Source organism: Cyrtonyx montezumae, unplaced genomic scaffold (genome assembly GCF_038088225.1).
Source record: "Cyrtonyx montezumae isolate F1298 unplaced genomic scaffold, pur_monq_1.0 scaffold_14, whole genome shotgun sequence".
Taxonomy (NCBI): domain Eukaryota; kingdom Metazoa; phylum Chordata; class Aves; order Galliformes; family Odontophoridae; genus Cyrtonyx; species Cyrtonyx montezumae.
Genome location: NW_027071870.1, coordinates 3,445,075 through 3,470,777, shown reverse-complemented (window position 1 = coordinate 3,470,777; position 25,703 = coordinate 3,445,075). Strand labels below are relative to the sequence as shown.

Here is a 25,703-nt window from a genome sequence, read left to right as displayed (position 1 = left end):
GACTTTTGAATGCATTCAATTCTTGACTTTTTGCCAACATTTTCTGGCATGTGCTGGAAGAGGAATTTGGTATTCCTCACTTAGTAAGTTCCGTTAGAGCTGCAGCTTATTGTTGAGGAGTGTCTGAAGTAGCAGAACACTAGTTAGCCATGCTGGTAGATAAATTCTTTAACATCTGGGGGTATTTTATTTCTGACCTAATTCCTATGACATTTTTCTGGTTAATGTCTTCCATTAACAGAAAAATGTGCCCCTCAAAATTTCGCAGCTTTGTTGAAGTCATTCTTCAGTTTACTCAGAATGAGCAAAGAGCTCCAAGAACTTCATAGTGCTTGAGCTGTGTTCTCCTGCATATTTAGGTGTTCTCACTTCAATCATAGAGACTAAGAATGCATTTGACCTTTTGTGGTATCTCAAAATACTGTTCCAAATGAACTTGCCTCAAGAGAAAGCTTTGAACAACATATGTTTCAGAGTTTCAGAGGTACAAAAGCTGCTTCAAAGCCATTATGATTCTGTTAAATTCTTAAACTGTGGTCACAGTGCTGTAACTGACACTCAAAGCATTCAACTTCTGTTGCACAGCATGAAGAAGCCTTGTGTCTGTGCTGGGCAAACTTCTGTGGTTCAGCTGGAGAAATGATAGCCTTCTCTTAGACTGATAGATATGTAAGGAGATCTTCAGGTCCAGTATTGGCAGTATATTGGTATGCTGAATGGTATAATTCATGCACTGTGAAATTGTATTAGCAGCTAACGTTTCATTTTTTTCCTTGCTAGATTTCTTTAAATACAAAGGAACTCGTCAGTTATAGTTACTGCTTCACCCATTGATTGAATCACCCAGCCTAGGAGTGTTTGGTCCTTTGGTCCTTCTAATTTAAAATGGAAACTACAGAGAAATGTGGTTGTCTAGGCCAGTTGTAGTAGTTCTAGATCTGGCTGCTAGCTAAGGCACCCTACTTGTTTTCTGTTTTGTTTTGTTTTCTTTGCTATCTTCCTTCCATCTTTCCTTTTCCATCCTTGTTCCCCTTTCTGCAGTGCTCTGGCAGCCTGGGAGAGGAAGTCTGCCTCACTGAGATACTTGGCATTGCCTGTAGCTGGGTACTGGTGGAAAGAAGAACTAAGAGAAAAGTGATGTTGAAAACAGTCAGTTAGGAATGCTTGGTGGGTCATGAAGAATTCAAATCACAGAGGCCACTCAATGCAGCACTAGGTGTGGAAAAGCAGTTGCAGAAAGATGGGAAGGGTCAGTAGCCTCACCAGGAGCCTATAGGATTGAGATGGGGAAATGCCCATTTGAGATGGGCAGCATTTCCCAGCCTTTTTCTTTTTAGCAGAAGAGTGAGAGGGAGCAGAAATGAAACAAGGAGCATGGAAATACGTTCATCCAAGAGCAGTTTGGGGATTGTATTTTAGGGGAACTGTCAGAAGAGTTTTATTGCTAACGTAGTCCCATCTATAGCTGACATTTGATTTCAGACTTGTTGGCTCAAATTTCTTTTGCTTTTGCCAAATATCTGAATGTTTGAGTGTGCTCAAGGAGAATGGATTCTTTGGGAGATTTTATCTGCTAAAGATTAGCTTTGAAGTAGAATTTTCCACTGACCAAATATAAACTTTGACAAATTGGACAGATTTTAAGAAACATGAAAAAAACATGTCCTTGACCTGAAGTGTCACTTTTGATGGCTGCCTTTCAATGCATAAGATCTGAAAATCGTTTGAAGATAAGGTCACCAGCATTAAAGTGTGCTTTTGTCCTCAAGTCCTATCTTGGAAAACACTGACCTGTTTTGACTGGAATGAACACCATCGGACACAAACTGTAAAAGATCAGGACATCTGATTAACATTTGGCAAGGTGACAGTGTTGTCTTGCAGAAACTGGTACTTTTAGAGGTTGTGCTATCAATTTTAATACTGTCATTATTAATTACTATGATTCTATAAAAAGAATCTTATCTGGAAAAGCAACCAGTAAATTGACATAATTATCTCATAATTGATGCATGACACAACAGGATGGAAGAAGCAAGTACATTTTCAAGAGGACTGGAAAGTGATGTTTTATGTCTGCATGTAGCAGACAGGCAAGCTGTTAGTTGTTAAGTTGGCCTTTTAAAAAATATATATAATTTCTTACCACATGTGGTTTTAATGGGTTATGCTGGCAGATCTCTTTAATGTGTATTTTCATGTTTCTTGGGTGCTTTTTGTTTGGTTTTGCTCAGTATGACTTTCAGTATGGATTTTGATCCACAATTTTGTTGGTATAATGTATCTACACAGGTAATTCAGAATCTGCATTATATGATTTGCAAAAGTAGGGGCTAGAAATGACTAGCTTACCTCAATTGGGTTTCTCGTTGATGTTAGCATCACTTAACTTTATCATCATTCTGTCACTACCAGCTATGGCTGTCAGCTTTGTGCAGCTGAGACATTCCTGTAGCCCCTCTTTTCTGTGCTAGTACCTCTCTAGCTTTCTGTGAGGGCCAGCTGGTTTTTAAAGTAACATACAGTGCTTGTTGTGTTTTGCTTAAAGAAATTTTCTGTCCTTTTAAATGCTGAATACTGTCCATAAGGTTTAAATAAGCACATGCTGCTCTAAACACTGGCAGCATAGTACAGATCTTCATGTCATTTAAATGAAAACTTGTAAAGTTTGCAGTCATCCTGATCTAGGTTCAGTTGTATTCCAGGGTGAATAAAGCAAAAATCGTGAGTCTACTGTATGGTTTTCTGTTTCTTCCTAATTGATTATACCTTAAATTCAGTTAACATTGATGATGGATGCTATGAATTGTAAAAACAAATGACAGTTGAGAATGAAGGGAATAACCAGAGCAAAGACTGAAGGAGGACAGGATAGCTACGCTTTGTAAGCTTTAATGGTCCTATAGATGTGAAAAGAATGCTGAAAATCAGATACGATTGTTAAGCTGATGATCGCCAGTGTCGGCACCAAAGTTCTTTGCTGTTGGTAGTACAGCGTCATTAGTAGTTTGTAATGCAGCCTCTTTTCATCTGATTCATCTGGAAAGCACTTTGCTCTAACCTTCACTGTAATTATCATGGAATCATAGAATGGCCTGGGTTGAAAAGGACGTCAAAGATCATTTAGTTTTAAACCTCACCCCCCTCGCCTGGGCAGGGTTGCCAACCACTAGTGCAGGCTGCCCAGAGCACACCCAGCCTTGCCTTGAATGCCTCCAGGGATGGGGCATCCACAGCCTCTCGCAACCTGTTCCAGTGCATCACCACCCTCTGAGTGAAAAATTTCCTCCTAACATCTAACCTAAATTTCCCGTCTAAGTTTTAAACCAATCCCCCTTGTCCTATCACTGTCAACCCATGTAAACAGTTGTTCCCCTTCTGCTGATGCACACTCCCTTCAAGTACTGGAAAGCCACAATAAGGTCTCCCTGGAGCCTTCTCCAAGTTTAACAAGCCTGGTTCCCGCAACCTTTCCTTATAGGAGTGGTGCTCCTGCCCTCCGATCATTTTAGTGGCCCTCCTCTGGACCCGTTTCAAGAGCTCTGTGTCTTTCTTCTGCTGGGGGTCCCAGGCCTGGACGCAGTACTCCAGATGGGGCCTCACAAGAGCTGAGTAGAGGGGGAAAATCACCTCCCTCTTCCTGCTGGCCATCCCTTTTTTAATGCAGCCCTAGATGTAGCTGGGCTCCCGGGCTGCAAGTATGCACTGCTGGCTTACATCCAGATTCCCATTTACCGATTATCACTGGGTATTGCTGCTGTAGTGTCTGCCGGATTACTTTGTCACCATTTTATTTTACTTTTCATTTGGGAAATTAGTTTACAAGTTACTTGAGGAAATCTTGCCATTTCATAGTTTGTGTGCTTAGCGCATTTTTGGATGGGAAAGATTTCAGGCAAATGAAGTAATAAGACAGAATTAAGGTTATTTACTGTCCCTAAAAATATTTATAAATGTTCTAGATACTATTAGTATTCAAATTATGCTTGTCTAGTAATTCATTGTTTTGAGTTGCTTTTTAGTGCTAGTTACGCTATGATTGGATTTCATTTACTGTTATGAAATCCTTGTTAATTTCCTGTACTCACTGTCATTCTCCTTTCAGTTGCAGAAGTGTGCCTTATCTTCACTGTGATTCTATTTACTAAAATATTTATAAAAATAATATTTTCTAGCTTCTTCCTGAGCCTGCCTTTCTTTAACCTTTACATCATTCCACAAGAGACAAAGTAATGCCATGTTCACTCCAGCATTATTTTCCAGCTGTGAGTGAAGAGGCATGTTGAGCCTCAACTACCCAGAAAAAAGAAAATTGACATGATCCTTTAAAGGCTCCTGTCTCACTCTCTTTACAAATAAATAAATAAATAAATAAATAATGCAAGACATATGCCACTGGCCTTTTTTTTCCTGCAGCCTAAAGTGTGTGCTGACAGAAATAATTCTTTCTGATTTTCGTGCAGTGTTTTTGCTGGGGGAAATGCCCCACAGAGAAATATAGCAAAAGGTTTTAATAAATAGGGTTTTTTTAGCATTCCTCGCTTGTAAGTAGTGGATAAAATATGCTAGTGGGTGACTGGATTTCATGTTAATGCAATTAAATACTTTCTCAAGACTCCTTCCTATCTTCTACATATGAAGAAATAACTCATCGAAGTTATATGCAGTTAAGTGATTTCTTGTGGAACATAATGCGTTGGGAAAAATGAGTAACAAAACTCACACTGACTTCTGTAGATCAAGGATTTCAGTAGGTGCTCAGTTAGACCTTCATTTGGAACATACAATACCAGTATTGCCTGCATCCCACGTACTGCAGCAGGTTTTTTTACAACTACAAAGTCAGATGTTCAGAAGTTGTCAGAACTAAGATTATCTTTGAAAACTTAATCTGTTTGTACAGCACAGATCTTTAATTACACAGTAGCACCATATTTGCTCCTGCTGTGTGATCTCTGCCTGTGTCAGATGCTGAACAATTAATTTTGTTCAGTGCTCTTGTTGTGTGGCTCTGGGTCTATGCACCTACTGTGCATGATTAAAACAGATGGTTTTGAGATTTTTCTAGACTACTTATCACTGTACTCTGACTAGCTGGCAAATATTTGTTCATCTTCCTATCACCCCATTTGCTGAAGTGTGTTTTTTTTTTAATGGTGATTTTGAGATATTCACTGACTTTCAAAGTACTTGCATAGTATTGAATAATATGAGTGTACAGTCACATGGGGCTCCATAGTAATTGCCTGAAAACTTCTTGGTTCTGATAATCATGCACGAAGATCTCAATTGCCCAGAAAATAAGGATCATGGTAATGATCTCAGCTTGAGTGACTCAAGCCAAGAGAAAAGGATATAGATCTGTGTAATTTTCTTCTGATTTGGTCCCGTGGACTTTTCAACTTCACTAGTGAATGAGCAAGATCCTACAAAGAACATTGTGCCTTCCAGTGAAGCTGGACATCTTGCTGGATTAACTTCACACTCGATCCTGTATAAAAATGAGATTTAAATAACCACTCCTTCCATCTGTAGGAAAAAGGAAAAAAAAAGCTGGAAACAATTAGTGGCTTTAAGTGGGCCCACTTGAGCAGGAGTTGGACCAGATGACCTCCAGAGATCCCCTCTCCCCTCAACCATTCTGGGATTCTGTACAAGCACACAAAGCAGTCACTGTTTGATAAGTTAGACTGTGACTTTAAAGGTTGTCTAAGTGCAAGATAAATGCAACATAGCTAATGAACCAACTGTGTGGCTTACCTTGTGGTAGTGACTGTGCAGAAGCCACTATAAATGTATTCTTTCTTCACTTGTCATTGTTTGCTTTATTTTGATACAAATTTTTGTTTGTGTCGTTTTGTTTGAAAAATCAAATGGAAATCCATATTCCATTTTGTGGTGGTGTGTTTATACTCCTGTTTCATTGAATTTGAAAGATCTGTATCTCATATGGGCATGTCCTACTTGATCTGAAACACCAGCTGGGAGCCATGCAAGCTTGCTTCTATCTGTTAACTCAAGCTAGAGTGAAATGAAGAACAATGCAAGGCATTTTCACTCATTTCTGCAGAAAGCAGCAGATTGGTAATCTATAGGAATCTTTTGTTCCGATATGGGCTTAAGTGGGGAAGATGTGCTACTGTCTGTATGCTCCTTTACTTTGCCCTAAGTTTCAATACTCATTTCATACTCTGTGTTCTGTCCCTGTTCTGTCCCTTCTGTGCTCTTTCTCTCCCTTTCATTTTCCTGCACAGGCTGTTCTGGTTGTCCTCTGGCTTTTGTTTCTCTTTATGCAGCCATCCTAGCTTCCAGTGTGGATTGTAACCCCTCATGCATTCTCCCCTTTTCTGCATTCCTTCTTCCTTTTTCTCTGCTGCTACTCAGTTCCAGTCATTGCTGGAGTAATCTGGGTTTCCTGTCTTTGAGCCCTGGATCTCTATCATTTACAGTCCATCTCTGAGCCCAGGTGTCTACTGTCCTTTGAAAGCCAACAGTCTAAAGAGTATTTTCCAAAATTTTACTCCTTCTTCTCCCACAGTCTTGCTCTTAACTTTTTTTGTTCATGTCAGGCCATTGTGTAGTTTTACACTGCCACTGCATAATGACATACCTGGTGTCAGTCTGACCCAAAGAAGTGATTTCAAAAGCTTGTAACCAGACCAAATTTAAAAGATTTTCATGGAGATGGGAAAATGTGTATTTCTATTTTAAATATTTCAAATATTGACTCAAATAAAGGACTGTTTTTTTCAAGGGGAAGATTACTGAGGGGTTATAGAAGATGTTACTTAAGCTCATTTTTTGAGAAATGGAGGAACTGATTACACTGAAAATTTGCAGAGAGCGTCTGATAAGGTACAGATATTGAAATGAAAACTATGTCTGAAATTCAGCAAAACAGCAAAACAATAACAGCTCATAATAAAACAGTGACAGCTTTGTGAGTACACTGTGCTATTAGTCCAAGTCATGGTAGCTGTGTACAAAAAGGTAACAGACACTTGCTTTCTCGTGCTTGCCTATGTTGTAGAATTGTCTTCCATAAGCACTGATGTGTTTTTGGTTTACACAGTTTCCTCCTACCGAGTACTGAAAGTGAGGGCAAGATATGACTGGCTCTGTCAAGATATGAGTAGCATGTTACAGTCTTTTTCCATGACAGCCTGGCTTAAATAACGTAGGATTATTTTTACCCTCCGTGTGTACTTGTGTCTGAAGAACATCAGGAACAATACACAACACATAAATTTGTATCTAGGACATAACGAAAGAGACATTCATTTCACATGGCAGCAGTCTTCTGTATATCTGTGAATATAATATTTTGTAATGCTTTTCAGAGCTTATTTGATCAGCCTTTCCAATGCATTGTTACAGTTCAATAGGCAGAGTGGCTTCAGCTTCTTTAGAAAAGCTAAAGGTGCCTCTGTTGTTATACATGCTCTTTTTCTGCATTTCTGGTTTAAATAATATACTGCACTTTCAAGGAGGAGCAGAAAGTAGAAATTTCACAAATAAAAAACGCTTGGATAAAAGTTCAGCCCACTCATGTGTCAGACTGAATCTCAGCCTGAGGAGGTAGATGCAGTTCATGTGTTCCAAGCAGTCCTTCTGCAAAGCGCCTACAGTTGAGGGATTGGCAAGTTCTTTATTGTAATTCTTTAATGCCAAACTGACAATTTTTTTTTGTGAATCGCCAATTGGAAAGTTTTGTTGCTTTCTCTTCTCTTCCTGTAACTGATTGGCCTTTGCAATTTGTTAAAAAATTTCTTCCTAGAAATCTTTCAAAGCTGAACTGCAGTCTGTATATCTTCATTGCATTGTGCTCACTGAGATCAGAGCAGAAGCTCACTAATTCTGTGCATTTACAGGTGTGCAGCTCTGAAGTCAATTACCTGAGATTAGAAATAATGATCACTTTGCAGAATGTATCCTGCAGTGAGAACATGGGGAATCTGTGGCCATTGTGGTTTTACCTGGGATGTACAGTTCTACTGAATTGAGTTGTGTCATATAGGGGTTGTGGGAAAGTGAATCTATGCACACTTAGTAAATTATTTCAAATGGGTGAACTTGAAAATAGCAAAGTGTAGACTGAGGGACTGCATTTCTGAAGAGGAAATTTCTGCACATTTGTTATTGCAAAACAAACACAGCAGTGAATTCCTGTCCCTATGCTATAGTTGTAAGGATAAATTAGGAGGATAAATTAAAAATAAAAAAATAAAAAGCAGCTATAAAAGCTTGTCAACACTTTGTGGGCCAGTTTGGCCTGGTTCCATTACTAATGGGGTGAGGGACCCACAGACCCACACCCCGGGAAAAGGAGAAGGGGGAGGTTTGGGAGATGGGCCTAAAAACAAAACAGCGGCAATGATCTGAGGAGGAAAACTGATTTACTAAGAAAGATGTTGGAATGCAAAAATAACACAGTATCATACAATTTAATTGGATTTGGAGCTAATAAATCAAATAAAATGAGAGAGTGTCTGAAAAACACTAAAGCTGAAGGCAAGATGGCTAGGGAACCTCCACTGCTGAGATGACCGACAAAAGAGGCAGTCTCAGGACTTGCATTCAGTTTTAGCCTTCCCTCTGGGTGGAAAACAGAAATACTAAGTCTTCTGGGGGATGTAGTTCTCTTCTGAGAGCCAGGTACCTGGAAATTCAGCAGTCCACAGACTTTGAACATTAACTCTTTAACTCCCAGTGCCTCATATGATGGTATGATATGGAATACCAATAACAAAAAATCATAAAACCATGACAAAGATGTGTAGATAGAAACATACGTTGCTGGGAAAGGAAGCAGAACTTCTGTGGTTTGTGCAGGCAGTAAGGCACATTTGGGTATATTTGTTCTGAAGACATGATAAGGAAAAAAACTGTGAAAGTTCTCTCACTAAAATAATCTTTCCAGGAGAGCTCAGAATTAAGAGACTGAACCCAACTGTTTATGAGAAGTTGGCACTCTTTCAGAGACGGTCGTTGTGTCTGCAGAATGTGACAAGCTACAGAATTTTGCAAATATGTTGTTTGGCTCTGAAATACATCAAATCACTTGCTTTCCAAAATTTGTGATATTAACTATAACCTGCATGATTTAGTGTCTCAGAAATTAACCAGGGCAGCCAAGATGTTACATTAACAATGTGAAATAGGCGCAAACTGCCATGATGTACTGTCTTGAAGAGTAAAACTCTGCTAATGACAAATATTAGAAGAGTAATAGTGACATTAGTGAAAAAGGACAATGTGTGAAGAGCAGCGTGCAAGCTGCTGGGGTGGTGGGCACTGGTACATGGCAGCCCCAGCTGGTACCACAATTACTATTCACTGAGCAAAGCTGAATTGTCAGTTACGCTTTTTGGATGGATGGTGGGAGTAGGCTGTGGCCTTCGCGTACAGAACGTAATCTGTGAGAGGATCAGCAGCAGTCATACACAGTGGTAAATTTGAGCAGCACGAGGGTTGAGATGTTTTGTTACTGCTGAGAACAGTTTCAAGGCTGCTGCAATACCAGGCAATTTAGAAATCATGAGAGATTCTTTTATCTAGAGCCACTGTGGAGACTTACGATTTTTCACAAAGTGAGAACAAGATGATAGCCAGGAATTGCAAGAATGAACGAATTGTGATAGGATGATCTGAGCTCCGCAATTAGTGTTCAGGCTCACTGTGCTCCCCATGTCTGAAGGTACCATCTTTGATAGAGCTACTGGCGAAACATTCTTCCTGCGTGAGGCCAGGGAGTTGATAATAGTTACTTCTGTTGATTGTGACAAACAGCTTTGAAATGTGACGTTATGAGTGTGGAATAGCCTATTTCAGAGAGCAGTTTGGATCCTGCCTGCTCTCCAAACCTTTGGGATCTAAGTCAGTACTGATCTGGCTTTGTTAGTGGAGTGCCAGGCTTCAGCTGATGCTGTAAACCCTGCAGTGAGCAAGACGCTGATTTACTGATCCTGCTCAGGTTTTGGGTAGGAGTTGGCTGCTGTCCATCTGGATTGGCTTGCTCGTGGAGGAGCATACTTTATAACCTAGCTCCTCTGGGAACAGAAAAAGCTCCTTGACCAGCACAAGCAATAAGGCAGAGTGCCAGGAGTTCATAATAGATAAGAGCATCTCCTTGTTGGAGGAGAAATCTGTAATGGTTATTCAGGCAAATTGAATGTGTTTCCTTTAGGTATGCAAATATGGTTATTAGCCCTTGATGGGTAAGTGCTAAGTGTTGTTGCTTTTAGTGGCTCAAGTCATGAACTTCTATACAAGTCAAACAAATGACCATCTTGGACGTCATTAATTGTTGAAGTATGACACTATTTCCTCTGCCCTGTCTTTTTATTGCTAGAATTTGCTGTAAGAGAACATGCAAACGCGTGACAGAAAAAGCACCTGTCCATTCAGATGCGTACAATATTTTGTCCAGAGTGTTTTAAAACAGCATTTTAGCGTCACGTGCTACTGTGCTTCCTCAAAACTCTTTGGGGAAATGAATTAAAAATGCTGCCATCTGTTTATCTTACATATAATACAGAGGATGAAAAAAGAAAGTCAGTAGTATTGAAGTAGTGTTATATAATATTGTGTCTATGAATATATGCTAAGTGAGTGCTAGTATGTTTTTCCCATGTTTGATTTGTTGTAATTTTCTTCACCAATTTTTTTTCTCCTGTTATCTTAAAAGAAAAGATCTTTGCATGAGATCAGTGGGTGATAACCACTGTACAGAGTTGGCATTCCAAAGGAAAGTGTTTTGTTCTAGAAGTTACATCAGGCACAGCAGCACCTGGCGTCTCACAGAGCTCCAGTGGCAGCTGCTGTGGTAGCTTCAAAGTTGAAGTCAAATTTGTCTCAGAGTGATGCTGATGAATTCCCTGGACTCTGCTTTTCATTCTCTTGAATGTGACTTTCTGGGTTTTGTCTTTGAATTAGTGGAGTTCATCCAAACCTCTATGCCCTTTAAGCAAAGCATTGGCCAAATGAGAAGGTGTGTTGGTCATTTGTTCCCAAAGGGAATATTTCTGAAAAAAGCACCCAAGCGCCATCAGTTCATATTTCATTGTGTTTTTAAAGTGCTCTATGGAAAAACAGCTTTCCTATTTCTGACAGATCTGTTTTCCTATTTCTGTTTATTTCCTCATTTATTTCCCTTACCCCTCCCCCCCCTTTTTTTTTCCATTATGACAAGGTAACATTTCCACAAAGATTGATGATCTTATCGGTAATAGTCTCATGGTACTGATAGGCGAGCCCAAGGGTTAATTCTTTTAGTGTCCACAGTTGCACCTGGTTTGTTGCAATGTAAATTGATAGTACAATTGCTTCTTGCTTCCATAGTGTAAAAATAGCACAGTTAAGAAGATTTTACTTTCTATGTCATATTATTTGTTATATTTCACTTGGACTAGGGGAGAAGTCAGAAATCTTAACCTGCAATGGGATACTTTATGGTTCTTGTAACATATAGCAGATATTGAATACCGAGACTGTAAAAGGAGAGAACTGGATATTAGAGAAGATAAATAAGTGGGGGAGGGGCCTGAATGGGAAAGAGTATTTGCAGAGACCTCAGGGTAAGCTGCTTTCGATGTACTGTTTAAGCTTTAATGACCCATATACAGATTTTAGTAGTAATGGCCAACCAGAGGAATTAGAGGCCTCAGGTGATGGGCTGAACAGCAAAAGCTGACAGAGGTCATAAATACTATTATGGTTTGACAGAGGCTCTGCCAGGACATAGATTTTTATGTTCCCTATCTCTCTACATGTGTGACATAGAATTGGGAAAAGCTCTTACTGTAATTGATAGAAATATTTCTGATAGAAAGTCTTTTGGAATAATTGTCCTAATTGTCTGCTGTTTGTGTCCTTATCTCTTTCAGTAGCAATTTTTTACAGTGAGCTTTTCCTTTCAGAAAAACAAACAAAAAAACCCTCCTAATCTATTTGTGTATTGCTAAGGGGGACTAGAGATGCATTGATCAAGTACTTACTATTATTGTTACTGTTATTTTAATAGCAGATTAACAGCTTAGTAGCAACATATTCAAGGAACAGGAATGGTTCTTCTGTTCTGACCCTCTGTGTGGCACAAGCTGTTTTGCACAAACAGAATCAGCTCACTGGAGGCATTGCTTCTCACCTCCTCAGCCCGGCTGGAGTTCTGCCACACTCTGCCACATTCTGCCACATCCAACCAGGCTGGAGCTCTCTCACAGGCTCAGAAACCTGGCAGCAGGATATCTGTGGACTTGCTTTGAAGCTGCTGTATATTTTTCCCCCCTTTACTAAGCTCTGGAGTTTTGCTGATGAGGATGCTTGTAGGGAAACATTGATCCAGCCAGTTGCTGTGTTCCTATCGTGTTGCTTCCTCAAATGGCATCAGCTTGTTGGATCTCTTAAAGACCATTCTGAGTTGTGATTTGTACTTACCTTAATAGAGAGCCAGATAACCCCTAGAGTTACCTCAGTCTGATGGAGAACCTTCAATTCAATAGCAAAGGGTGACTGTGTTGTGGGAGCTCCTTAACTTCCATTTTACACAGAAGTGGAGAGGGATGCATGCTGTCTTGGAGGATCACAGTGTCATTTGGTGGTTCATTATTTTCTTTGACAGAAGAAAGATGACAGAAGCAAGTTCCCCGTTATTCACTACTGAACCATGCTACTCATTTGCATGTCTTTGTATCTATTATTTACTTTGTTGTAGTGACTGATAGTCCTATTCGGATGAATGCATGAGGTGACAGAACAGCATGACTTTGGTAACAACACATGGCTTGACAGCACGTATTGCTGAAATATGCCATACTTGTGGAATATTTAATATGTATTATGGTTTAAACATTAAATATGCATTCTGAAGGAAAATAAATTTAGTGAAGGGTATCACCTGGAAGTTCACCAAATCTTTATTTGTCAGTAGTCAGAAAATATGAGCTGGTTCCATTAAAGAAGAAACATACGGTGACAACACCATTTTTCTATTCTTATGAACTAATGCAAGAGATGCCATCAAGTCTATGCTATTGTTAGGGTGAGATAAAAGATTATTACTGCTTAAAACATCATTCATATGATAGATTTAGAATTTGGTTGTTAATTTGTTCTGTTTTGTTGGAATTAAAAAAAAAATATACAGAAAACTCACCTGCACTCAGACAAAAATGTGCTCCTTTGAGTATAGAAGCAAACTTGGTGTTTGATCAGAATCACAGAATCTTAGGTGTTGGAAGGGACCTATGGAGGTCATCAAGTCCAACCCACAGCTAAAGCAGGTTCCCTACAGCAGATCTAACAGAAAAGCATCAAGGTAGGTTTTCAGTGTCACCAGAGAAGATAATTCCACAATCACCCTGGACAGCCTGTTCTAGTGCTCTGTCAACCACAAAGTAAAATAAATTTTTCCTTACGTTCAGATGGAAATTCCTATGTTCCAGTTTTTTGCCTGTTGCCCCTTATTCTGTCACTGGGCATCACCAAAAAGAGCCTAGCCCTGTGCACTTGACTTCTGTCCTTTAGATATTTATAAGCATTGATAAGATCACCCTTCAGTCTCCTTTTCCCCAGGCTGAACAGTTCCAGGTCTCAGCCTTTGCTCATAAGGGAGATGCTCCAGGCCCCTCATAGTCTTTGTGGGCCTCCACTGGACTCTCTCTAGAAATTCACAGAAATTATCTGGAAGTTACTCTTTAGAAATTGATGATTGGTTTACCTAGAGGAAGCTGCTAAGCCTCCTCTAGCCGTCTCTAGCTACAGCTCATTTATACTTCTAAAGAATCTGCGCTTGATGAAGAAGATGAAGCAAACCACACTGAATAGAAATGGGTGGTCTTGGTTATCAGGTTATGAAGTTCAAGTTGTCAAATGATCATCCAAGTCACTAAAAAATAGGCCAGTCAGTGTGAAATATTTTGATCCTTCTGAAGATAATGTGTGTTTTCCTTTTCAGCTTCTCTTTTGAAAGGACTGAAACATGCAAACATTGTGCTGCTTCATGACATCATTCACACCAAGGAGACTTTAACGCTAGTATTTGAATATGTGGTGAGTAGAATAATCAATGTTCTTGGTATGTTTCAGGATGCAATTGACTACTGTGGAAAAGCTCTTCACTGTCAGTGATGTATGAATCAGGCCAAAATAAACCTGCACTGTCTTTAGGTCAGTGGAGACTAAAGGTGATGATGATGCTTTTTAATGGAGTGTGTTAAAGCAGAGGACTGTGTGAGCTAGACCACACTCATAGCTGGACATGTGGCTTCTAGGGCTGCGTAAGGACTTTTCAGACTGTTTCATTATTTTGCTTACTGGTTATGCTTGTAACTAGGAATGTTACAGCATTTTCTTGACTAATGTGATAATGAAGGAGGTGAGGATAGCGTGGATAAGAAAAAAGCAAATTTAAAAGTTCTTAACAAGTAGTTCCTTCATCAGAAGAGTGTGACAAATTTAAATGGCTTTTGTTGTGTCTGACTTCTGTGTGGTATCTTGTTATAAACAATGTCAGTTAAAAAAGCGAAGTCTGACACAATTCAGAATTTCAGATCATTGTTATTTTTGCCATGGCTCATGTTTTCGCTACTAATTAAAACCTCAATTTTCACAGTGTACACCGTAACAATCTAATTGTGCTCAGAGTATTACTTTCCAAAGTCTTGGGCTTGAACTCCTAATTAATCGTTTCAGTTTCCCTGAGACAAACATATGGTATTTATGTAGAAGTACTTCAGCATTTGGCTGTGGAATTATGCAATGTTCTATCACAATTAACCTCCCAGTTTTCACAGAAGGGTCCAAGAACATGTAATTTAAAAGTAACAAATGAGTTTAGAGAAGGTTGAATTTACAGTGTAATATCTGTTATTGTGTTGCAGTCAGTAAGGCTTTGCTTTGCATTTATAACATACAATGATTGCTAGTTTAGTTTTAGAAACGGGAAATTGTCTATTTACTGTTAGTATGTCCCTACTTAATGCATATGAGATTTTTTTTGTGTGTTTCTTGAGAGCTTGCCTTAATTACTACATGATAGCACATGACTTCTTGTCTGAAGAAGCCATTTACCCTGTCTGTTTGCATAGAAATGCTACATTTTAATACCATGGGTATTAATCATCTACAGGAAGCTCCTGAGCAGTTGCATGCATTACATATTTTAAACTCGTGTGTGAGAATATTAATGCATATCTAATTCTTTTTCTTAAAATAAGTGAATTGTTTGTTCCTAACTTACACATTGAATTAGCATAGAAAAAGCTTTGGTATCTAATTTCATTTAGCAGTCAGTGTAGAATTATTTGCAGACATGAACACAGGTTTATGCAGTTCCTTTCATCTTTGGCTGCATTTAGCTGTTTTAGTCAGAAGTAGTTGAGAAATTAGATATGTAGAATGTAGTTATCCCTAAAATGGATGTTTTTGCATATTATACTAATATCAAATTTCTGGATTATTCATGCAGTACTTGTGTTTACAAATTCTAGCTCTCAACCACATGTTATATCAGGCTGCCATCCTTAGTAATCATGGGCACAGAGTAAACCTCATGCAGCAGTTATTTCTTTTGAATTCACTTGGATATTTACTTTTAAACAGAGTGCTTTTGTGATCAGAACTACTGGTGCTACACTTTTTTTATTACCCTTGTGTTTTGTAGGAATTTAAACTGTGACAGGATCTTGTTTGATAACAGTTTCAAGCAACTGATTCAAGTAGTATTTTATTATTATGCTATTTTTGCTGGAGGACAGAGTCTGGAAAGGTGATGCTGTGGAAAAAGGGGAAGGATGTTTCGTTCTCTCTAACCAGCCTGTGGAATATATCTTAATGATATTGTAGCTTACTCTTATTCTTGGAGATTAAGAACTACTTTAAAAAGACTGTTTTCACTATTCTATAATGTAAAGTTATGGGCTGATCAGATAGATAATGCTCTCTGATAATGCTTGATGCTTGAGGATGTCCTAAACTATGTGCATGATACAGTTCTAATTGCATGATCACAAAGGCCTATTTTCGTATTCGATGCATAATGTCAATGTGCAGAGACTAGAATTAAGTTGCCCATATAAATCTACCAATTTTGGCTATGCAAAAATGATGCAATCTAGCTATATAATTGATGTAGTTGAGCTCTATGTCTATAATGCTTTTTAAAGTACCTGTACATGGCTTAGCTTCATATTATGTGTTTTCTACCAAAAGCAATAGAAATACTTTTGCAATTAAGACTGCAGAGTGGTAGAGGTTTTCGAAGGGCTGTGGCTAAACAAACCTTAGAGGCTTGAGTTTGATTTACTTTGTAAAGGAACATCATGTAACTCATAGACTATCCGTTAATTACTATTGTCCATTTCAAATGTAATGCACATCTTTTGAATTAGATTTCATAATTAAATTTGGAATGGAAACTTTGGGTTGCTACTTTGGTGATGATTCCGCTGGGGAATTAATACTGATGTAAATGTCTGAGGTTATTGGAGGTGTTGAGTTTCAGCCTGAAAGAATAGAATGAAATTTAATTTCATGTAGCACCTTTCAGGGCAAAATGCATTACAATAATAAGTTAAAAGCTGCAAGCAGAATATCCTCCAAAAGGAAACATGGCAGTGATTAAATTCCCTGGGTAACTCAACCTAAATTTTTTCTTTTATGTGGAAGTTTGTTAGACAAGTAAACATGACAGAACTTTCTAACCTTGGTAGTAACAGGAAGACAAATCAATCTTTAAAAATGTATGTGACAGTTGTACGGCAAGAGAATTTCACTGTCCACACAATAAACACTGTAGTGTTGTAAGGAAAGCTAGACATTTTTGTGGGAGTAAGGAGGCTTGCTCCTTTCAAACAAAAGAACTTAATTGTAAATAATTCAGTAGGGCATAATATTTTTTCTATGCTTTGGTTACTCTTACATCAGCTCTATGTAATTATTATTGGTCATTCAAACACACTGAAAAGGAAGCTGGAAGGAACCATTGCTTAATGATGTGAGGAGTTCTGAGGATGAGATGTTCAAAACTTGAAGGATTGGTATAGTCTTTCTTGTATAAATGGTAGAGAAAATGTTTTTGGTATTTGTTGTTGAATTCTTTTTCTGTTTTGTTTTGTTTGTGTGTATGGGGTTAATTGTACTGGTGTGTGCTAAACAGAACCTGAAAAAAGAAAGTGAAATTTTGATATGGTGTTTAAAATTATAATGGCTTCCGAATGAAAAAGGCAAGCTCAGCTTTACAATTCAATGAAGGCTGTTCGCATATGCTTAGTTCCCCTTCTCACCAGTCTCTAGGGCAAGTGGCACTGATGTGGCCAACTTTGTCAAAGGAAATAAATAATTTTACAGGTGGGATATCAGACCTTTTACAGGCATCTTTGAAGATGAGTTCACATATATTTCTTCTAAAATTGTCAGTGGCTGATACCATCAGATTTCTGACTTTTTTATTTAAGAGAAATTGTATTTAGAAACACTCGATTCCTGAAAGGCAATCCAAACCAGTGCGTTTTGCGACTGGCTTCTTAGAATGATAATGAGGTTTTTAGTGTTATGTGTAATTATGTAAGTATATTATTATCCATAAATGAACCAGTAACTTATCCTATTCCTGGCTTGTAACAGTGAGCTTGTGTAGTAATACTTTATTTTATGCATTCCATATTTATGAACTAGATTTTAAATGAGAACAAATACATTTATAATTGGAAATATGAATAATGAGGAATATTATTTCTTCCTCAACAGTAAAAAATGCTCCAGACTAATCTAATAGTGTAATTTAAAACCAAACATTTTCAATTACCTTGCCTATTTTAATCTTTCTGTATGCTTTTCCTTCTTAAAGATTACTTTATATTAAAGAAGAAAGCTTAATTCTCACTGCTTGATTACCACAGCTAAAATAACTTGTCATATGAGTTGGCTTAATAAAGTAAACCAACTACATTTTCCTCCTATTTCCTCTAAGAAAAGAAAAGCGTTTTAGTGCTGATTGAAAAATCAGCTATACACTATTGGAATTAAGCATCACAGAGTTGAAGTTTCAAGATCTGAGGTTCTGATTTTGACATGGGATGTCTTAGAAAAGTATTGGGCAAGAAAATTGTTAACACTCATTACCTAAAAGGATAAAAAATTTTTGCATTAAACATTTGAAGTTTCTTATCTGTTGATAATATTAATCAAACCATGTTATTGCTCTTATATTTAATTTATTAATGAAAATGTACTGAAACTACAGGTAGGATGAGATGAGTGGTATGTAAAAACAAAGTGTTGTCTTTATTATAGAGAGATAAAATTATTGTAGAAAGCCTATAGAGTCCCAGAGCTGCTTTACTTTCAGTTTAGCTACCTTATTTGATATGAGTAAAATGTTGGGTCACTGTCTTCCCTTTTGAGGACAAGGTGCTTTGCAAACCAGGGGGTTCTTTCAGTGAGCTATCTTCGTCCACCTCAAGGAAGAAGCAGAATTTTGAGGGCTCTCAGGCACGAGAGCAGTGAATTTGATAGTTTCCACTTGCCTTGACCACTCTTCTGTTTTTCAAACCCCTGGTTTATTACCCAGATTAGCCCCAAGTTGCACTATTTAAATTTCAGTCAGTAAGACAACAGAATAAGGCTGATAGGGAAAAGAGAGAAAGGAAATCCTGTACTATTAAGAGGAGGCAGGGGGGAATACTGCTCTTGGGAAAGCCTTGTTTAATTTTTAATGAACAAATTGGAGATGGGAGCTGCTAATGTTCAAGTGCAGACTGGAAATGCAAAGTCAGCCTCAGAAGACAGGGATTCTGAAGGGATTTCAGGAGGAAATTGCTTGGTGTTTTGGTGTATGGTAGAGACTGTGCCAGATTCTGGAATCAGCAGGGAATAAATGAAAAATTCAGCTATGCCTGCTAGGTGAAGAAGGCCTGGTAAGATCCTGACCCAGGCTTAGTGTGAGGAGGAATGTTACTCAGTTTGACTTTGAAGATCTCACAAAGTATATGCAGGCTTCATCTACAGGTTAATCAAGACTATCAGCCCAACAAAATGGGACGCACTGTCTTCTTAAGTATCTATTCTTTGTGCCATTTACTAATTTTTTTATAACCTTATTAAATGCTTAGTATTTCAATGTGCTTTCTACATTCTGTAATTAGCATATATTATTTATTTTTCTTTTAATTGAGTAGTAATAAGTGTATTCAATATAGTGTGTTAAATAAACCTGAAACAATAAAAATCTGAGCATAAGAAATACCTGAAGTTGAGCAGGCAAATGAAATGGTAGTAAACAAGTTATTTTACATAACACTGTACTCAGTACAGGTATGACCACCAGCCTTGTATACACAAACAAAACATAAAACAACTGGTGGTTGCCCTATCCCTGGAGACTTTCAAGGTGAGGCAGGATCAGGCCCTAGGCAACCTGGTCTAGTTGTGGATGTCCCTGTTTATTGCAGTGGAGTTGGACTAGATGACCTTTAAAGGTCCCTTGCAATTCTAAGGATTCTGTGATTCTATAAATCAACTGGAATGCTGAGGGGGAAAGAGCAACCATTCAGAATGAATGGCGTATGAGGGAAAGTCAGACAAAGTATGGCTGTATAGGAAAAGAAAAAAAGGATGTGATAGTTGAAAACCATTGAATAGATCATAAAGACAGTGACCTATTTCCATGACAATGGTAAAGAGAATAAAAATAAAAAAGACCTAAAATTGTAGTAAGGAAGAATGAGATTAAACTATAAAACTCTTTAATGATAAGGATAATAAAGCACTGAAAAAGATACCATGGAGTGATGTTTTCTCTGCCACTGGCAGTATTAGTTTTAGGGCATTTTAACTGGTAGTTTCTATGTAGGTTGCTATGAAAGTAATGCTTTGTTTTCATGGAAACTACAACATCTACAAAGAGCACAATAACACTATTTGATAGAGCATTTCTCAGCTACAAAACACTGCTTTTCAACACAGTCAACACCATTAGCTATGTATTTTTGCCAGTAATGGACAAAGAGCTGCACTAGCAGAGGTGACTAACTGTCACCGTTACTGCTGAAACACACCACACACTGCTTCACTATGCTCACATCCACTGGTTGGTCTCCAGAAATGTTCAGCAAGTGATGATGAATGTCAGTGGGTGCATTTTTTTCCACATGGAGGAATTCAATGACACCTTTGCTTCATATACACTTCTGTGTCAGACATCATTATGCCAGATAGCTCCACTGCTGCCATCTGTCACACTGGAACAAAATATAATGGAAGATAGGTGGGAAGGTTCAACTTCTACTGCCATACCACCAGGATCTGTCTCTGACATCATAGGACAGCATCATTAAATAGGAGGCATTACTTAAAGAGCAGCCCTTGTATAATACAGATTTCTGTTCAGCTCTAGCAAAAGTAATATTCCTCATCTTTTAATTTCAGTACTGTTCCCTCTGAGGTAAAACCTGACAGTGTCTCAACTTAGAGACTGTCCACTGTAGTTAAACTGTTTTCTCTTGCTCTCCAATCATGTGTGTTGTAACTTCTATTTAATTTCTCTAACAATGAGATGCTCTGATTTACTCTGTACAGATTAGGGGGAGAATCTTAAAATTAGATTTTCCCTCCTCAGGTAGCATTATGAATCTTCATACTATTTTAATACTATTTATAGAAAATAAAGATTGAAAACAAAAACTTGGGGTGTGCAATTCTGGCAAATTAATAACAATATTTAAAAAAATATATTGGAATCAGAATAAAGAGGTTAGTAACTGCAGTTGTCTTTATAATATGACCATAGTTTTATGATATTAAAAAAATAAAAATTAAAGAACTGTGAGTAGATGTAATCAAGAATCCAGATGGAATAATAAACATGCAACAATTGAAGGTACAAGCAGGTCTGATCGTTCATTCTTGTTTTACTGTTTTGAGTAAGGAAGATATAATCTTGCACTGCTCTTTTCCTTCTGTGAAGATATCAATTTCTTTGTAGCACAGTACACTACCATAGCAGACTCATTTTATGCTGGAGTGTCCAGCCCTACTATTGTGACCACACTGGTGTTTGTACCTGGTGCTCTGCTGTGGCTGTCTGTGCCTCGTCAGCCTCTATGCTGTGTGTGTTCTGCATACATGGTTCTGGGGTGATGTCTGTCCCCATCAGCTTGGGGCTGTCTGCCATACTGTAAGGAGAAACTCTATATCTCCAAATGTGATGATGATGGCTATTATTGTATTTGTGGATTTAGTTGATAAAGGGAGCATAAGTCAGTGCTGTCTGAAACCTAATGATTAAGCAAATTAAAGAAAGAGTGCACACACACAACTGTGAGGCATCTGAAGAAAACAGATTTTTTCTGAAGCCCTTGAGGTTCGACCTGGGTGTCCTGGTGGATGACAGGTTGGCCATGAGCCATCAGTGTGCCCTGGTGACTAAGAAGGCCGGTGGGATCCTGGAGTGCATTAAAAAGATTGTAGCCAGCAGGTTGAGGGAGGTGACCCTTCCTCTCTATTCTGCCCTGGTGAGGCCTTACCTGGAGGATTGTGTTCAGTTCTGGGCTCCCTGGTACAAAAAAGACGGATCTTCTTGAAAGAGTCCAGTGGTGGGTTAAAAAGATAATAAAGGGCATGGAACACCTCCCTTATGAGGAAAGGCTGAGAGCCCTGAGTCTGTTCAGCCTTGAAATAAGAAGACTCAGAGGGGATCAGATTCACATCTTTATCTAAGGAGCAGGAGGTAAAGGGACGAGGCTGGACTCTTCTCAGCAGTGTGTGGTGATAGGACGAGGGGAAATGGCCACAAACTGAAGCATAGGAAGTTCCACACAAATGTGTGTGGGAACTTCTTCCCAGTGCAGAGACGGAGCAGTGGCACAGCTGCACAGAGAGGTGGTGGAGTCTCCTTCTCTGGAGACGTTCCAGACCCGCCTGGACACCTACCTGTGCAACCTGGGCTAGGGAGCTGCTGTGGCAGGGGGTTGGACTCAGTGATCTCTAGAGGTCCCTTCCAACCCCTGCAGTTCTGTGATTCTGTGATTTGCTCACAAGTTCTCTGCAAGTGTGTCCTACTCCTCTCAGTCTCAGACCAGGTCGTTCTGGGTGCAACAAGCAGAGACTTGGTATCAATAAATAGATATTGTCTAATACCACCCACACAACCTGTGCATTTCCTTTTTTCTATGGGATTTTTAGGTAGGTTTGCTTATGTATCATGTAGTCCCACACCTCCCAACCTCCTTTTCTATATAGTACTATTTGTATGTTTTCATATACTTGACTTTATTGGCCATGTGAGAGAAATCCAAGTCATTGGAAACATCTGTTAGCAAAATTGTTTTCATTAAAGATGTCTTTGTTTTGTTGTTCTCTTTTTTGTATTTTTTCTTGAATTCCTAATATAAATTCATCCCCTGCTATTTCAGCCAGCTGCTGCTATCGCCTTCTGCTGTTTTTCTGGAAGTTGCTCAGAGATGGCTTGTAGGGCACTCTTTGAGAGTATGGCTAACACTGTGTGTTCTCATGTGGGGAAAAGCTTGAATTGTGGAAAGTCATAGAAATACATGGAAATGAGTGTCTGTGACATTTTTGAAAACACCAGAAGTATTGAACTGTTGTGCAGTAATCTGCAGAATGCTTTGGCTAGAGGATACATTCAATTTAAATAGAATTAACTTCTCTTTGTTCTGTTGTCACATCAAATATTACCACTGTCTGTGCTTTTATTAGTAAATTGCATTATCAGTTTGAGAATTTGTCGGTGACAAAAGGGACAGTATTTTACTCAGTAAAACTGCTAGGGCATGAATAATGTGTTCTCTCCTTTTAACAGAAAAGAATGGCTTGCAACAGTCTTGCTTCCCAAGTGAAACAATACAATCTGTCTGCTGCATGATGTCATTGCCAGAAGCCAAATAGTGCAGTTTTTGTTTTAATGGAAGGGTTCTTTCACATTGCTGGTTTTACATGATGGGAATGTGGTTGGAAATGCTTCCTGTTCCGTTCACAAGCCCCAGGCTCTGCATGCATTTCAGCTTCAAAAATGACAGCTGAAACCAATTAGGCAGAATTATGGGACAGCTAAGTCACATGTAGATTTATCATTACTGAGGATGAGGAGGGAAAGAGAGTGTATTGCATGTAAAGTAGAAATGGCTAATTTAATTAGAAGAGAATGATGGTCAAATTATTATGGAAAAGGACTGGGGTAGTAGTCTATTTCATGTCATTGGCAGTGTCTTTAAAAGTAGACGTCCTGCCCTTTGTCTGAACACATTTTGTGTTGGTTAGCAGAGCCTCTGATTTCTGAGGAAGAGAGTTGAGCAAAATATTTGACGTTCGAGTAGAGCACAGAGCATATCTGAGGACATTCGTAGCTTGTGGTTTACTCATCTATTCATAATCAGAATTATTTCTTCAAGGGGAGCCTGTATTGTAAACATTTGTCTCTTTTTTTTTTTTCCTCCTGTTTGCATACTCTCTTTCTTCCAGAAGTAGAATGTGATGTATGTAAACCTTGGTTCAGCTGTATAAATATCAGCCTGGGTTCTTTTCCCCTCAGCAGATAATTATACACAGCCTTTTCACAAGCACACACATGCATGTGTCTGCTAACACAAACCAGAGTCTTACTGAACAGGAATGGCCTGCACACACTTACAGACTGCCATGAATTTAAAGCAAAGCCCAATACATGCTTGTACATACAGTTTAGAAGCGGGAGAAGAATGGAAATGGCATGTTGTAGTGGTGGTTTTCTCTTCCTTCTCCTCTAGTCCCTAACTACAGTTCAGGCTGCCCATCTAGGGAGAATTCAGGCTGCCCCTGTAGGGAGAATCCAGGGACTTGCAGAGTTTCCTGGTGGAGGCCCAGTTAGTTGTGATGCGCCCTGAGGTAAATGTCTGTGTTTTATATAGCTGAGAGAAGGTAGCACAAAGACTTGATAGAGCCCACCTCAAGGTCATGCAGCTACATGTGCCCGAACCCCAAATTCAAGTTGCATCTCTGGAGCAATGATCTTCTGCTCTAATTTAGCAAAATATATCTGCTTGAAGAAATATGATGCTAAAAACACTGATCAGTTAATTTGCCTCAGAAGAACTGTCATTTATACCTAAGAACTTCTTTGAAGTTTCATTCTCTCCTCTCAGAAACTTGGCTTTGGTCTTTCACAACTCTTAATGATGTAGATTGCATTCACAGAGCCAGTGAAGTTGTTTATGTGGGAGGCATTGGTGGGAAGAGGTCAAATCACTTACTTAAAGCATAACAGATTTTGCACAAAATGTTGTCCTAAGTGGCAAAGTCAAGTTCTTAAAATTAATGGTTGCCAATAGGAGGATTGCCTGTGTGGTTTCTTTTTGGCATCCTTGCAGAGCCTGTTGTGCAGATCTGCAGAGGAATGTGCAGTGGAGGCGTGGCCTGGTGTTTATTGCACTGCTAGTTGTTTTTTTTTGTTTGTTTGTTTGTTTTTGATGCCACAATGGCAATCCTCATTATAACCACAGTTTTATGCTGTCATTACAAGTTTGCATTACAGTTCAGAAATGATGAACTTCAGCTATTCTGTATGAGATTCTGCTTCCCTTGCGAAGTATCACATACTCACACCTGTAATGGAAGTCAGTCAAAACACAGAAGGCCAAATATTCTGAAAATTGAAAACCAAAGTGCTTTTATTGACTTCCCTAAATCAGTGTTCCTGCAGACTCTTTTCTCTGTGCTTCAATTCCCTACCTGATAAAAAGGAATAATGTCACATCTCCCCTGAATTGCTCTCAAAATCATTTATGTTTGTGAAGCGTGTGAATAGCGTAGCAATAAACAGGGCAGGAAAGCCCGTGAGATTAATATTTCTGCCTTCGAGTAGTAAATAAGCCAGGGACTGCAAGCTGTGTGAGAAAGGAGAGGAGGAAAAAACAACCCACCACAAAACCAGAACAGCTGTTGTGTAATCAAATACTCCTAATTCTGCTCAATGAGTATGTCTAATCCTGCAAGGAGGAAAGTATGCGATCACATCAGGCATTTGTAAAGTTATCACAGTGTAAATTCATTGAGCAAACAAATGAAAGGTTGGATAAACACTATTAATCATAGAGTTTCCTTGCTTTTGAGTTCTTCACTATGGAAGCTTGATTTATCTCTGTTTAGTTCTGTGTAGCTGAGATAAACGGATGACTGCTAACACACTATTTGTACATATACGTGTGGGTAAATTAGTGGAATTTTAAGAGCAGGAAAGAATGTGATTTTTCATTTATCTGAAATATCAAATAATCTGTCAGTGTGGCATTACTTGTAGCGATTTATCTGTGTTGGGGATTTACAATGCAACTGACAGAGTTGTTAGAAGCTGTAGCTTGAAGCAGAACTGGCCTAGCCAGGTCTGCTTGGGATTGGGATGTGAGAGGCAGGCATTGCCAATTATTGGGCAGTCCCTAATGCATTACATAATGCAGAATACATCCTAGTGTATCCTGCTTACCTGTAAGGCATCCTCACCTCCAAGATACTGGAGAGAGGATTTTTAAAGGCGCTTGGTTCATTTGTTTTCTTCTTTATTACCACATTTTAGCATAGTTTTATGTTATAACCAGTACATAGTTCTGTCCTGCATTTTCTGTGAGAGAGTATGTTTAATTAGACCAAAGTGCTAATCACAGCAGACCCTTAGAGTGTGGTGTGCTATGATGTATCTGCAGCCACTGTTCCACTTG

At 38.7% G+C, this 25,703-nt stretch overlaps 1 protein-coding gene across 2 annotated transcripts in view; it reads left to right on the top strand.

Moving 5' to 3' along the window:
- CDK14 (cyclin dependent kinase 14) overlaps nt 1–25,703 on the top strand; it is a 308,533-nt gene that overhangs the window by 112,851 nt on the left and 169,979 nt on the right. For both annotated transcript variants that reach the window (XM_065731296.1, XM_065731297.1), the window contains one exon: nt 13,955–14,049. In XM_065731296.1, the coding sequence (XP_065587368.1) occupies nt 13,955–14,049 (95 nt within the window). The remainder of the gene's footprint in view (nt 1–13,954; nt 14,050–25,703) is intronic.